Source organism: Cheilinus undulatus, linkage group 8, assembly GCF_018320785.1.
Source record: "Cheilinus undulatus linkage group 8, ASM1832078v1, whole genome shotgun sequence".
NCBI lineage: Eukaryota > Metazoa > Chordata > Actinopteri > Labriformes > Labridae > Cheilinus > Cheilinus undulatus.
In genome coordinates, this window is record NC_054872.1 from 18888254 (window position 1) to 18902571 (window position 14318).

At 37.7% G+C, this 14318-nt stretch overlaps 1 protein-coding gene across 1 annotated transcript; it reads left to right on the top strand.

Annotated features, from left to right (window-relative positions):
• Positions 1 to 2236: 2236 nt before the first annotated feature.
• LOC121514058 (CX3C chemokine receptor 1-like) lies at positions 2237 to 8289 on the top strand. Its single transcript, XM_041794128.1, has 3 exons — positions 2237 to 2324; positions 4759 to 4929; positions 7106 to 8289. Exons 1-3 carry the CDS (start codon positions 2318 to 2320, stop codon positions 7996 to 7998), a joined length of 1071 nt encoding a protein of 356 aa, XP_041650062.1. The 5' UTR covers positions 2237 to 2317; the 3' UTR covers positions 7999 to 8289.
• Positions 8290 to 14318: the final 6029 nt, after the last annotated feature.

A 14318-nucleotide genomic window follows, 5' to 3' on the forward strand; every position in this document is an offset into this window, starting at 1 on the left:
TAACAATAATAATTATATTTTAGCATTAAAAATATCATTTGGGTAAAAGAGCTTCTACATATTGGTGTATTAACCATTGGAGAAACATGAAAAATGATTTGGGTAATTACCAGTGCTGTTCATTTAGGGCAGCTGTGGCATAAACCTTATTTTGGTTAGGGTTAGGGTGGTCTAATAAATTTGTTAAGCAGTGTATATATAAAAGATAAAATTAAGGCAGCTCAGAGAGACATTAAAGTTATTTTGAACAATACATATACTTAGGCTATGTTCACACTGCAGTTAAAAGGGACTTGAATCAGTTTTTTTTTTTTGTTTTGTTTTGTTTTGTTTTGTTTTTATTTTTCCTCACATGTGACTAGTACCTGTTTTTTCTGATTGTGTGAACAGCGCAAGTCACATTGAATCTGAGCTTTTCAAGTCAGTTTCAGGCCATTTTTGTATGTGGTTCTAAATCAATCTCTTATTTTGAAGGCAATAGTACAGGGTTTCCGGTCTCCTGCCGCTGCGCATGTCCCTCTTGACGCAATTTCTCTTCATCCCGCCTTCGTCAGCAGATCTCACGTCAATCATCCTCATTGGGAATTCAGTGAGCGCCAGCTGGAGAGCGACGGCAACAAATACAAGTGCACCTCGAAAACACAGCAACAATAACAAAATGTGTCTCTGAAAATCTATCTTCGGAACTGACTATAAAGTAAAATAAATTACATTAAGGAGATGTTAGCGATTGTTAATAATATATTCTCATTGTCGTCGTTGATGTTGTTTTTCCCATAATAATAATCATTGTACGAGTTGATAATGACTGCCTTTAAGTAGGCATAAACAACGTCAAAAAGTGAGATTTATCAGTCTAACAGTTTTATGCACAATGTCTCGTTGAAATTCAATTATGAGATTCAAATCTTACTTTCAGCATGTTTCTCCCGGCATGCTTTGTGCTCCCTGCACTACCTGTTTCTCAACCACAAGAGGTCACTAAAAGACCATGCTGTAATTATGAGCTGCCCAATTAACACAAAACAGGAATAGTAATAATAATAAGAATAACCTAATGCTGAAAAATATGTTTTTTTTTATTCAGCAATTGCCTCTTGCTCCAAGGATTCTCAAGACATTTTTTTTTTCTTTTTTTTAACCTTTATTTAACCAGGAGAATCCCATTGAGATTAAAAACCTCTTTTTCAAGGGTATAGTCATGTGCATCAAATATGATGTACACCTATAACCAAGCGAAAACAACTCTCGACCCATTTCTGGGTCCTCACCCACCAGTTGAAAATCACTACCTTAAAGGTTTATGTTGTTAATTCTTTCACTACATGAATAATGTGTCATGCATAGAGATTTTTTTTGTTGTTGTTTTTAATCAATACATGCTGACTGGAATGACTTGAAATTTTTCATTCTTTTAAAGTGTGCCTTGACAGAACATCCAACAACTATCCAACAGAGCAACCACTGTAAAACACAGGCAAATGAAAAAGAAACCCCAGATACGCTTGTGTCATAAAATGGCGTACAGTAAATGAAAACATATAACCTGATGCAGGAGAACAGATATTGCAACAACAGTGAGCATAATTTTCTTATTTATGTAAGTTACACTTGGCTCTAAAGAGATGTTAAAACATTTATCTGAGTTGAGTTTGACTTATGGTGTTCATTTAAGAGCTGATGAGTATTTTTGGGTTGCTGGGTAATTCTGATTTAGGTCTGTACTTTTGTTCTGGGGCTCTGTTGTCTGAAATGATATGCGTTCTTATTTTTTTTCTCTTGTTTTGATTGCTTTTAGCAATGTAAGGAAGGAAGCATCATGTTTCCTGGGGCCTCCAAACATCCCTTAGGACAGCCATAATAGTAACAAATAAATAGTAAAAATTAGATAATTCACAGATAAAACTATCCCCTCAACCATAAATTAATCAGCATCATTGCTCAGATCATTTTGAAGATTTCCATCTTTCACACAGCAATACAATAGTTATATATTAAGGACAGTGTTAACCTTTTTATTGAAAGCTTTAGTTATTTTACGTATGATACCATTTTACCACATTTTGTTTGATGTGTTTGCCTGAGAACATAAAACAGCTGTGAACTTTTGCTGCTGATAAGGATCTTTTCAGTCACACTTAGGGGACGTACAGGAAGCTGTGTACTTCTCATTCTTTCTGTGATCATTGACTGCCGGCATTCTCACAGATCACCCATCATAGTTTATTCTAAGACTTCACAACTAGAGACCCACACACAATAAGAGGAAACAAGGACCCCGAGGTGCAGCTCCCTGAAGACATTACAGAGAAAAAGCATGGCAGGTGAATACATTTTACAAACCGCACTCTTTTTTACGTATACAGTATTTGATTCCTTAGAGATGGTTAAGTGTGATAGTTCTATAAACCTAGACAGTAAGACTTTGCCAGCATGGCTTGAATTTCTGCTTTTTGACATAGAAGTGCTATAAATGTTCATTTTATTATGTTGGATGAAAAAAATGTAGTGAGGAAGAATGAAATATTAGCAATATAACTTTACAAGATGGTCTACCAGTGCCTCCTTGGGTTTTGTTTTTTTCCATATTGTAATATTCTGTCTCGGATACTTAATTTCCTAAGAATCGACACAAACTATAGCAAAAGAACATTTAAGAGGAAGATAGTGGAAAATAATTCTTTACAAATAGGCAACACTGAGGTGGGCAACCCTGGTATAGTTGCAGTCACTCAAATACATTTGCACTGCTTTGTCCCCGTTCTTTTTAAAAAGTTTATTTATAACCACCACCTTTGCATGTGAGGCACTTTTACTAGCACACATCTCCTGTAAATATACTGATAAAGTGCAATGTCTCATGTTAAAAGTAAGCTTTATATTGTACTGTTTCAACATTGATCTGCAGCTCCTTTCTGTTAATACTGTCCTGTACTCCTGCACTCAAGGATGATGATTGTGGCATGCCACCTCATCAATAATAAGCCTTCAAACATGCAGCTCACCTGATGTGATTTCTGAATATCTAGGGAAACATCCCAAAAGTCAGGGGATGTTATCTGAATGTGAAATATTGCTTAAGAATACAGTCAAACAGCAGAAATAAAACCTTAAACCTTACAGAATGAGATAGGGCTAGATGGCAATTCATTATCCCAACACATCATGCTCTTTTGCTTAACATCTATACACTCATCAGCTGAAATACATGCATAAACAGGATCCTATAACCATGCATTAAAGGAGAGTTGTCAGAATGAGGGCTGCTGCCTATGAAGGGGCACCACCTGCACTTCATGATGCTGGATGGTCACTGAGACAAATAAGACAGATGGTCTTATAAATTTGTTAAGCACTGTATACAGTGCTTTAATGCGGACTCTTTCATTTTCAGTGAGCTCTCTACATTTTACCATTTTGAACAGGAATGAGGAATTTCAAACTGAATTCATCCAAATTTGAGCCGGCTCACTGGACTTCTCTGAGAAGTCAGAAATTAATCAAGCATAACATTCAACCACTAAAACTCATTTTCTGTTCAGGAATGCAAGTAAATAACTATAATTTGACATATTAATCAAGAAATAATAATGTGCTTTACTATTTTTCAGTTTTTTCTGTAAATAATAATTATTATATTTTAGCAATAAAAATATCATTTTTGTTAAAGAGCTTCTACATATTGGTGTATTAACCATTGCAGAAACATAAAAAATGATTTGGGTAATTACCAATGTTGTTCATTTAGGGCAGCTGTGGCATAAACCTTACTTTGGTTAGGGTGGTCTAATTAATTTGTTAAGCACTGTATATATATATGTATATATATTACATATGCTTATTACATATGCTTATTAACATGAGCAGAGTTAGAGGGGGAGCTAGTTAAATCTGCAATTTTACAACAAAACATCCATGTTCTTTTAATCTGTTGTGTTTTTAAAGATTTTTTATTTAAATGCACCATATCCATCAAAAATGTTCAATCTCAAAAATCAAATCAAAATCAAATCATCTTTATTTATATAGCACTTTACACACAACACAGTTGATCCAAAGTGCTTTACAGTAAACAACATTAAAGGCGTTTAAAAAAAAAAAACTCTAAAAAGAATCTGTAATCATGTCTTTTGCACAAACTGTTGACATTATAATGTCTGACAACCAGACCACAATTACTTCCTGCCATCTATAAATCAAAAACTCATGATGTTATAAATGATGCAGATTATGTAAGTACAGTTGCCTCGGTACTGTTGTCATGGTAACATGCAAGCAAAAACAACTTTCAAGTAAAATTTTTTATCAAACTATTGTGATAGTTCTTCATTGTCCGGATAGAAACTTAAACTTCATCTTTACTGTGTTATACTGTATCACCACCGTTATTAAAAATAGAACGTCGAGTTTGCTGCAGAGAACACCAGCAGGAGGCAATATAACTTTCATTATCGATGGCACTGAAGGCTGACTTACCGAGTAGAAGTGATGAAACTTTATTTTTGTATACTGTCACAACCAAACTGTGGAGTTTAATTGAATTTCCCTTACATGGTGCACACAAATAGACAGAAAATGACATTTCAAAACAGTATTGTGTATTTCCATGGCATAACTTTCACTGGAAGAAAGTCTGTATGTAAACAACATCCTATTTAAATGTTCAGCTTTAAGAACCAGAAACAAGGCTGTTTAGATGCAATATTGGAAATGTGAAATACAAGTCAGTAATGCTTAATTTAACAAAACTGTTTGCAGGTTTTGCAGGTTTTGCAGAGAACATAACCCCTACCACATGGGATCCGTACTCAGATTATTATAGTGGGAACCACGAGGACTCTAGTCCTTGTGAATTTGGGGAGTTGTGGAGTTTTGGGAAGGTGTTTCTGCCCACTTTCTACAGCGTGGTCTTCATTCTTGGCTTCATAGGTATGTATTTCATTGTGTGTATGTGTGTGAGAGAGTGACAGAAGAGGGAAGGAGTGAGAGAGACATTTGAGTATGAGCATTTTGCTATTTAGCTGTTTTGTTTTAGACTCAAGATGCAGCTTGAAAAGCACTGTCCATTAACAAACATTTCACTTGAAATGCATCATATTTAACTAATATTCTCAAAAGGTCACATGTTATGAAAAATACACTTTTTCGGGCTTTTCTAACAAAAATATGTGCCCCTGGCCTGTCCACAATCCCCAAGGTATCAGAATCTTACAAAATTGAGAAAGTGAAGGAAGTCTGAACACTTTCTAAATGCACTGTTAATATGAGGAATATTTCACTCAAAATGTGTTATGTAGTTTCATTACTCTCCCTCTGTGGCTAATAATGACGCCATAGACATCATTACTTCCTGAAGACATGAAGCAGAAGTTAAGTGACAATATGAAAGAAGCTAAGACCCATGTTGTTGCTTATGAATAAGAGCATTTTCTCCTTTCGCAGGTGGAGATTTTGGAGCAAATTTAAGAGCATAGCCATTACTCCAGGTACCACTGCACCACTGATAAATTACCAGAGCTTTTGCCGTATTTTTAGAAAAAAGCTGCCACTTATTAAGACAGCACTGTCTTTATAAATGATAGCGTTTGCTTACACTTGTTGGTATTTAAACACAAAATATACTGAATATAATATTGGGTTCATAGGACTTCTTTTTTCTGTGGTGCTGAAATTGGTATCCTGTGATTTGTATTAGAATTGTACTGAAGTTTAAAAATCTAAAAAAAAAAAAAATAAATAAAAAAATCACCCCTATTCGGCATGATAAGATGTTTTTTTCTGGAGCCAACCAGGCCCGCCCACAGATTGGGCTGGGTCCCTGAAAAACCATGAGACTGGCCCTTGCTAGTTGAAATTAACTGATGATGTCAATGTATGACTGTTGGATCAGTGGAAGTGGTGCTAGCGTCCATCACTGGATTTTGATTTTGGAATTATTTATTCTTGCTACTTTTTAACCCATTTTCACCACTTTAACTGCCTATTTTTGCTACTTTTATCTATTTTTGGCTGTTTGTTGCCATTTGACAACTACTTTTTGGTACTTTTATTCCATTTTCCCCAGTAATTTTTTACAATTTTTGAAAATATTTTGCCACTTTTTACCCATTTTTGCAACTTCTTCTTAGCACTTTTATTTTGCTGCTTATTACCCAATTTTGCCACTTATAACCAATTTTTGCCATTTTCATTCCATCTAGTTTTATTTTTGACCATTTGTGCAGCAACTTTGCCACTTTTCACCCATTTTCGTGACTTCTTCTCAGTAATTATATCCCATTTCTGTAGCTTTTCCCCATTTTCCACTTTAAACCATATTTTGCTACTCTCTGCCTATACTTGCCACTTTTACCCATTTTTGCTGCTTTCTGCCGACTTTTGCCACTTACCACTTTGTACCTGTTTTTGTGACTTCTTTATGGCAATTTTATTCCATTTACCACTATTTTTGTACATTTTTGCCACCTTTTTACCCATTTGTGCAACTTCTTTTGGCACTTTTATGTTATGTTTGCTCTTTTTTTCACCTATTTTTGCCACTTTCCATTAATCTTTACCCATTTTTGCTGCTTCTTTGCTAGTTTACATTTGCATTTTTTTTTCACAATGTTGTCATTGTTTCTCATTTATGTTGCTATAGTTTTCTATGTGTTTTTCTGGAATCCTTATGTTTGTGTACATAATGCCCTTGCTTTGAAGTCTGACATTACTTTCCTAATCATTTGTTTCATTATGCCATCTAGATTGTCAACAGCTTCTATAAAAAGATAACTGTGTTTATAGAAAAAGGTGTATACTGTATCTTTAAAAAGGCAATATTTTACTACAGTATAATGAATAATTTTTCTTTTTGTTGCTTTGTTAAGAGTGGTCATTTTTCATGTTAAAAACATAAAATATCGTTATCATGGAATAAATTTACAGTGGACTGGGATTTTGTGGACCTCCATGGGCCTCAAATTTGGCTGGTCCCTAGAGAGCTCTCCCCTTTATCCCCACTTATGGGTGGCCTAAGGGCCAACCATGCACCCATGAAAACATTCTGGGACAAAGTTTCCCCTTCTCATTATAACTTATGTGCATGCATATTTCTTTCTCTCCAAAGGTAACAGCCTGGTGGTGTGTGTCCTGGTGATATACCGAAACCAGATCAACCTGACGGACATCTGCCTCTTCAACCTGGCTCTCTCCGACATCCTCTTTGTCCTCACGCTCCCTTTCTACGCTCACTCCTCAAGGGTTGGTCAGTGGACCTTCGGGAGTTTCATGTGTGCTTTCATCTCAGGCTTGCACAGTACCGGCTTCTTCTGCAGCACCTTCTTCATGGTGGTCATGAGCATTGACCGCTACATAGCCATCATTTATGCTCACAAAATGCTTCGATATCGCACCTCGAGGGCAGGTGTCGCTCTGAGCATGGCTGTCTGGATGCTGAGTTTGGGTGTCTCTCTGCCTGTTTTTATGTTCACAAAGGTGAACGGGTCCCAGGAGGTTATGTGTTACTACGACCCAGAGATGGATGCTTGGAAGCATTATAACATCTTCACCACGAACATTCTGGGGCTTCTTATCCCTTTTTTGGTCATGATTGGTTGCTACTCCAGGATCATCCCCATACTGATGAAGATGAAGACCACAAAGAAGCACCGTGTGGTCAAACTCATCATTTCCATCATGGTGGTCTTTTTTGTTTTCTGGACCCCGTACAACATTTCCCTCTTCCTAAAATTTTTAAAGTCTGTACTGCCCGGTGACGTGTGCGAGGTGGAGGAGAATGTAAGGCTCGCAGTAACAGTGACGGAGACATTAGCTTACACTCACTGCTGCCTGAACCCCATCATTTATGCCTTTGTGGGACAGAAGTTCATGAGGCGGGTATTACAGCTGCTTAAAAAGTGCGTCCCATGGATTTCTCTGTCCTCTACTTGGAATGATCCAGATAGCTCATTCAGGAACAGCACCAGGTCATCGGAGGTCGTCTCCACTCTTGTTAAGTAGAAAGAGGAGGATGAATGTTAGCTGTTCAAAGGGCGTATTCCTGCATATGAAACAAATGAAAATTTCCCACTATCTTTGGGGTGTTTGAATATAAATACACACATTTCACCCAGACTTTATCTGGGGTTTTTCCTTTCAGCTCCTTGACAAAATGTCCATGTGAAATTGATGTGAGCTGATATTAGTATGCAGCAGGAAATATTCCGGAAAATGTATCGTAAGTTAGTGAGGCGTTGTTGATGTTTGTATCTCACGACCAGTGAGCAGCCAGTGTGGTCCTGCAGGTGTTAGAGCTGCCTCATACTTGCTAATGCTCTGCAGTATATTCTTTTCCACTCTTACATCCCTGAAAGACTGGGTGCATGTTTGCTGTGAGACATCTGTGGTGCGTTCATGTGTGCTGCGTTTTTTTGGCTATTTCTCCCTGCTGTCAAAGCCTTGTCTGTCTTCATAAGTTCTACCACAATAGATCTCCCCCATTACTTTAGCTCTTTTTTTTTTACACAGTCAAACAATTGTAAAGCTTGTAAAGCACTCCAGATTGTGCTTTTGACACCAGCATAATATGTTATCTCTCTCTCTCTCACTATCTTTCCTGGTCAGTAAGTTATATGAAAGCAATCAAACCCACAAACCCCACGTCAGCACTCAACAAACTCAAAACCAGGCAGAATATTACCCTGAAAAATAACTGCACAAGGGCTATAAGCAGTCACAGTCTCACCAATTCAGGTAACTTAACCCAAGTCTCTTCATTTCTGCAAGCAAACACCCACAATAATATAATTATTCCAGCAAGCTAATTATCACAGCAGGTTAATCCAAACAAGCATCACAGCCTCACCGGAAAGTATTTACACACAACCAAATAGTCAGTTTAATACAGTAGATAGTAAAGCCACATAGCCACATAGAGATAAGGGAATGTTTTCATCACTCACCTTATTTGAAGAAGAGTATTCCTCCATCCTGTAGTGATGATGTTATTACCATAACCACACAGCTAGCTGGCAATGCTAAACTCTGATAGTAGCTCAACAATCCTACAGCTAACATCACTAAAAGTCCGTCCCTCTCAATTTTCCCTTTTCATCATTACGCTGGTTTTGTTGTCCTGTCATCAGATTCAGTCTTATTCTAAGTAAAGTTGTGATTTAACAAAAACTCTAGATCTTCTGCCTCTGGGCCAGGGGTGGGAGCCAAAAGTGGCCATTGGCCCATTTTTAAGTGGCCCGCAGCAAATTCTGAAATAGAAATGAAAAATGGCCCGTGTAAGAACATGTGGCTTATGCTTTACTGTATATTTTAACTGTGGTTACCTTGGGGGCTCAGATGTAGCCATTGTAAAGCATCAGTTTCATCAGAACTAGACCACATTTCTTTATTAAAACAAGCACAAAGAGCCACACTGAAAGCTTCTCTTAGTAGAAAAGATATTTTTGCACTTTTCCCCAACCTGCCACGGCATGAGTTTTATCCAAACAGGGCTCCATTTTTCATAAACTACAGGCTCAGGTTTCTACTTGAGCTGCACATGCTTGCTACTCTATTTTGTCCTGTTGCTCTGATGTGCTTGTTATATTTCACTCTGTTAGAGATATGAAAATAGCAACTTTGGGAAATTTCAGGAACAGACCACCCTGAGATGTGCAAGAGTGCATGTGTGATAACTGTGATAGAATTCCCCTATGGCTTGTATGGATAGTTTGTCTTAATATAGCTTGCAAAGTTTCTCTTTTAAAGGGGACATATTTTACCCTTTTAAGACAAGTTTATATTGTTCTCAGGGGTCCCCAAAACATGCCTGTGACGTGTATTGCTGAAAAACACTCCAGTATTGGATTTTTGCATGTCTAAAAATCCCTCTGTTTCAGCCCTGCTCAGAACAAGCTGTTTTTGTGGTTTTAAATGGATGCAGGAAATGAATGCAGCACTCCTGATGTTACAGACACTTTTATCCAAAGTGGGACCTGACTGGGATTTGAACCACTGTTCTCCCAGACTGCAGTCTGCAGGGTAACCCACTGAGTATCCAGCATCTCGGCTGAAAACTGACAGGATCAGTAGAGGAGGATGTAACCTTTCTCCAAGTGGGGGAGGGCCAACCATAACCTGGGGGCAGGTGCTTACACCCCATGTGAGGTCACTAGGTATAAAATCTGAGAACGGCTTGTATCAGCACACATTTCCTGAAAGGTGGAGAAAGAGGGTGGGAGAGGGAATGGATTTTTCTGGTACTTGATGGGATTGTGGACAGGCCAGGGGCACATATTTTTGTTTGTGATTTTTTCATAATATGTCCCCTTTAAGTTCGACTTTTTCCACCTACTGTATCAACTAAAGCATGGTGATAAAACACACCCTTCTTTGGATATACAGTGCTTAACAAATTTATTAGACCACCCTAACCAAAGTAAGGTTTATGCCACAGCTGCCCTAAATGAACAGCAATGTAATTACCAAAATCATTTTTATGTATCTGCAATGGTTAATACACCAATATGTAGAAGCTCTTTAACCCAAATGATATTTTTAATGCTAAAATATAATTATTATTGTTATCCATGAATTTTCAAATGTACTGATTTACAAAAAAACTAAAAAAATAGTAAATCACATTAATATTTCTTGATTAATATGTCAAATTATAGTTATTTACTTGCATTCCTGGACAGAAAATGAGTTTTAGTGGTTGAATGTTATGCTTGATTAATTTCTGACTCCTCAGAGAAGCCCAGTGAGCCGGCTCAAATTTGGGTGAATCCAGTTTGAAATTCCTTATTCCTGTTCAAAATGGTAAAACGCGGAGAGCTCACTGAAAATGAAAGAGTCCGCATTAAAGCACTTCATGATGCTGGATTGTCTCTGAGACAAATATGACAGATAGTCTTATAAATTTGCTAAGCACTGTAAATAGTTTTAATGTCCCAATTTTAGTTTCCTTTAACAGCAAGAAATAAAATTAGGTGGAAAACATACATTTTATCATAGTATCAATGCAACTTTGATTATTTTTCCTGTCCATGGCAGTCAAGTTAAAAGAAGCCCTTAAGGAGACAAGAGCGTTTGTTTCTTCTGATGACTCAATCACTTAAAAAGCTCATGAAGGCAATCTAATTTGTAAAACTATATATTGCGATACACATGGAACATATTGGCAATATTCTTTTTCCATCCATTTTTCCAACACTGCTGAGAAACACTGTTTAACTCAAACCAAAGAGCAAAAACTAAAAGAAATACAAGCCAGAGGAATTCACCAAAATAATTTCTTTCTAAAAAGGACTTTAAAATGTGCTCTTAAAAGACCTTGATTATGCTTGAAGTACTGAAGCTAGTAGCGCAATTTTTTGTTATATTTTACGTAACACACTTTGCGAGATCAGTACTCATTTAGTCTCTGAGGAGAGGGGGAAGTTTCTTTCTGTGTCCAGACTTAATTATGGGCTAGTACTGCTCTGAACTAAGGCTTTATTCAGATAGCCCTCACTCTGGCTTTCCTCTATCAAACACACAGCTTATACACCCACTGCTCAGATTTCAGTGACAAGGTAGAAACGAAATTCGCATTAAAGCACTTCATGATTTTAGATGGTCTTTGAGACAAATATGACAGGTGGTTTAATAAATTTGTTAAGCACTGTATATATTTTGCAGTTGTGATTGTTCAGGGTGATCTGACGTGCATCATCACCTTCTGTCTCACTTCTACTATTGTTCTAGTGCTACATAATGCCCCTTCTCTTCCTGCTGACATAAATGGAAACCTCACAGTGCTTAAAGGGGTGAAAAAAAAGGTAACTGAAACTTTGTTGCTCTCGTTTGCACCAGGCTGTAACCACAATGCTTGCTAGTCTCTACAGAACATGTCACTGCACTTATTCCTTTTCACACATTCACACTTTTGGTGATGAGGCTACACATTGGTAAAAAACACACCCCTACAGTATTTTGCTTAAAAGCTGCACAATTTTAGAGGAGGAAAAATACCCTCAGGATTGTTTTTATAACGTTGCAGCTTTGAAGGGAAATGATGACTCAAAGTTTCAAATATAAACGTTAAGGAAAGGGTTGTTTAGCACCTTGTGTAAACAGAATTTAGTGTGCTGTTATAGCAAACTTATCAAAAATACGTTTGTGTCATCCTGTTTTATTTCCTCAATGTTTTAACTCATTTTTCTACGTACAGTTTATGTGATGTATTCTGTATTTACAATTTGTGTTTTCTTAAAATTTTCTTTTTTTTTTTTTTTTTTTACGTTTACTGAATATAGATTTTGCCTGATGCACCTACTGATCACTTCATTGGGTGCACCTGATCAGCTGCCAATCAGTGCAAATATCTAATCAGCCATCACACGACTGCAACCAAGATATTAAGACGGGTGTTCATGTTGACAACAATGTGCTGAAGCATCAGAATGGGGAAGAAAAGTGTTTGTGGATGCCAGATGGGTTGGTCTGGGTATTACACAAACTGCTGATTCTAGGACTTTCTCACATGAAAAGCTTTTGCTAACAGAGGATGGTCAAAAAAGAGAAATAATCCAGTGAGTGGCCACAGATGGCAGAAGTAAGAGGAGGTTGGTTTGAGCTGATGGAAAGGCAACAGTAACTCAGATAACCACTTGTTGGGCATCTCTGAAAGCACAACACATTAAGCCATGAAGCACAAGAGCTACAGTAGAGGAGATAAAACCAGGCGCCACTACTGGCGGCTAAGAACAGGAAACTGAGGCTACAACACACAATGCCGGATCTGATAAAGTATTGAATTTTACTGCACCATTAGGGTTAGATTTTGGAGTAAAGAGCATGAGTGTAAGAGACTAGTAGCCTAACAAACTACCAACATCCACGGCACACTGAAATTCATTTAAATCCCATTTCTTCCCCATTCTGATGCTCAGTTTGATCTTCAGTAGATCATTGTCCATGCAAACTTGCCTAAACTTGGTTGCTGCCATATGATTGGCTAAGTAGATTTTTGTTTTAATGAGCAGTTGAATTGGTGTACCTAATAAAGTGGGCTTGAGTACTAGTGCATCTCAAAAAATAATAATATCATGAAAAAGTTATTTTTCCTGTGATTTAATTAAAATAGTTCAACTTTATATATTGTGGATTCATCTCATACAAAAATGAATCATTCCAAGACTTTTTGTTTTAATCTTGATGATTACGGTTTACAGCTCCCGAAAATCCAAAATCCGCTGTCTCGAAATCTTGAAATATTGTGGAAAAATCAAATTGGCAAAGGTTTCCTGAGCCTTCATTCTCTCACTCTGGTTCATCACACACAACTGCAATCATGGCGAAGACTGCTGACTTGACAAATATTCAGAAGACAATCATCAACATCCTTCACAAGGAGGATAAGCCACAGAAGGTCACTGCTGAGGAGCAGGCTGTTCTCAGAGTCTGTATCAAAGCATATTCATGTAAAGTTGTCTGGAAGGGGAAAGTGTGCTAAGAAAAGGTGCATAACCAACAGGGATGAGCTCAGTCTTCAGATGATTGTCAAACAAAGCAGATTCAAGAACTTAGGGGAGCCTCACAAGGAGAGGACTGAGCCACCACACTCAGACGGTTCCAGGAAATGAGCCACATGTGTCATGTTGAGTGCTCTTAAACCAGAGACAATGTCATTCACGTTTCACCGGGGCTAATGAGGAAAAGAACTGGACTGCTGCTCAGTGGTCCAAAGTCCAGTTTTTAGATGAAAGTGAATTCAGCATTTAATTTGGAAATTAAGGTCCCAGAATCTAGAGGAAGAGGCACAGAATCCAAGGTGAAGTCCAGTGTTTTCAGTTTCCACAGTCAGTGATGGTTTGAGGTGCAATGTCATCTGCTGCTGTTGGTCTCCTTTGGTTTATCAAGTCCAGAGTCAACACTGTCAGCCATCTACCAGGAGATTTTAGAGAACTTAATGCCACCATCTGCTGAGAAGTTTTATGGAGATGCTGATTTCCTTTTCCAGCAGCACTTGGCACCTGCCCACAGTGAAGTCCAAACTACCAGAAACTGGTTTGCTGACCATGGTGTTACAGTTTTTGACTGGCCAGCCAGCTGGCCTGACCTGAACCCAATAGCGAATCTCTGGTGAAATATCAAGAGGAAGATGAGAGGGACCAGATTCAACAATACAGACAAACTGAAGGCTATCTGAGCAACCAGGATTTCATGACAACCCAGCAGTGCCACGGACTGATTGGCTCTATGCCACATTAATGCAGTAAGTCGTGCAAAAGGAGCAAGACCCAGTAGATAAATGGACACAATTTTATAGGAGGTTGACTTTACTGTACAATAAATCCTGT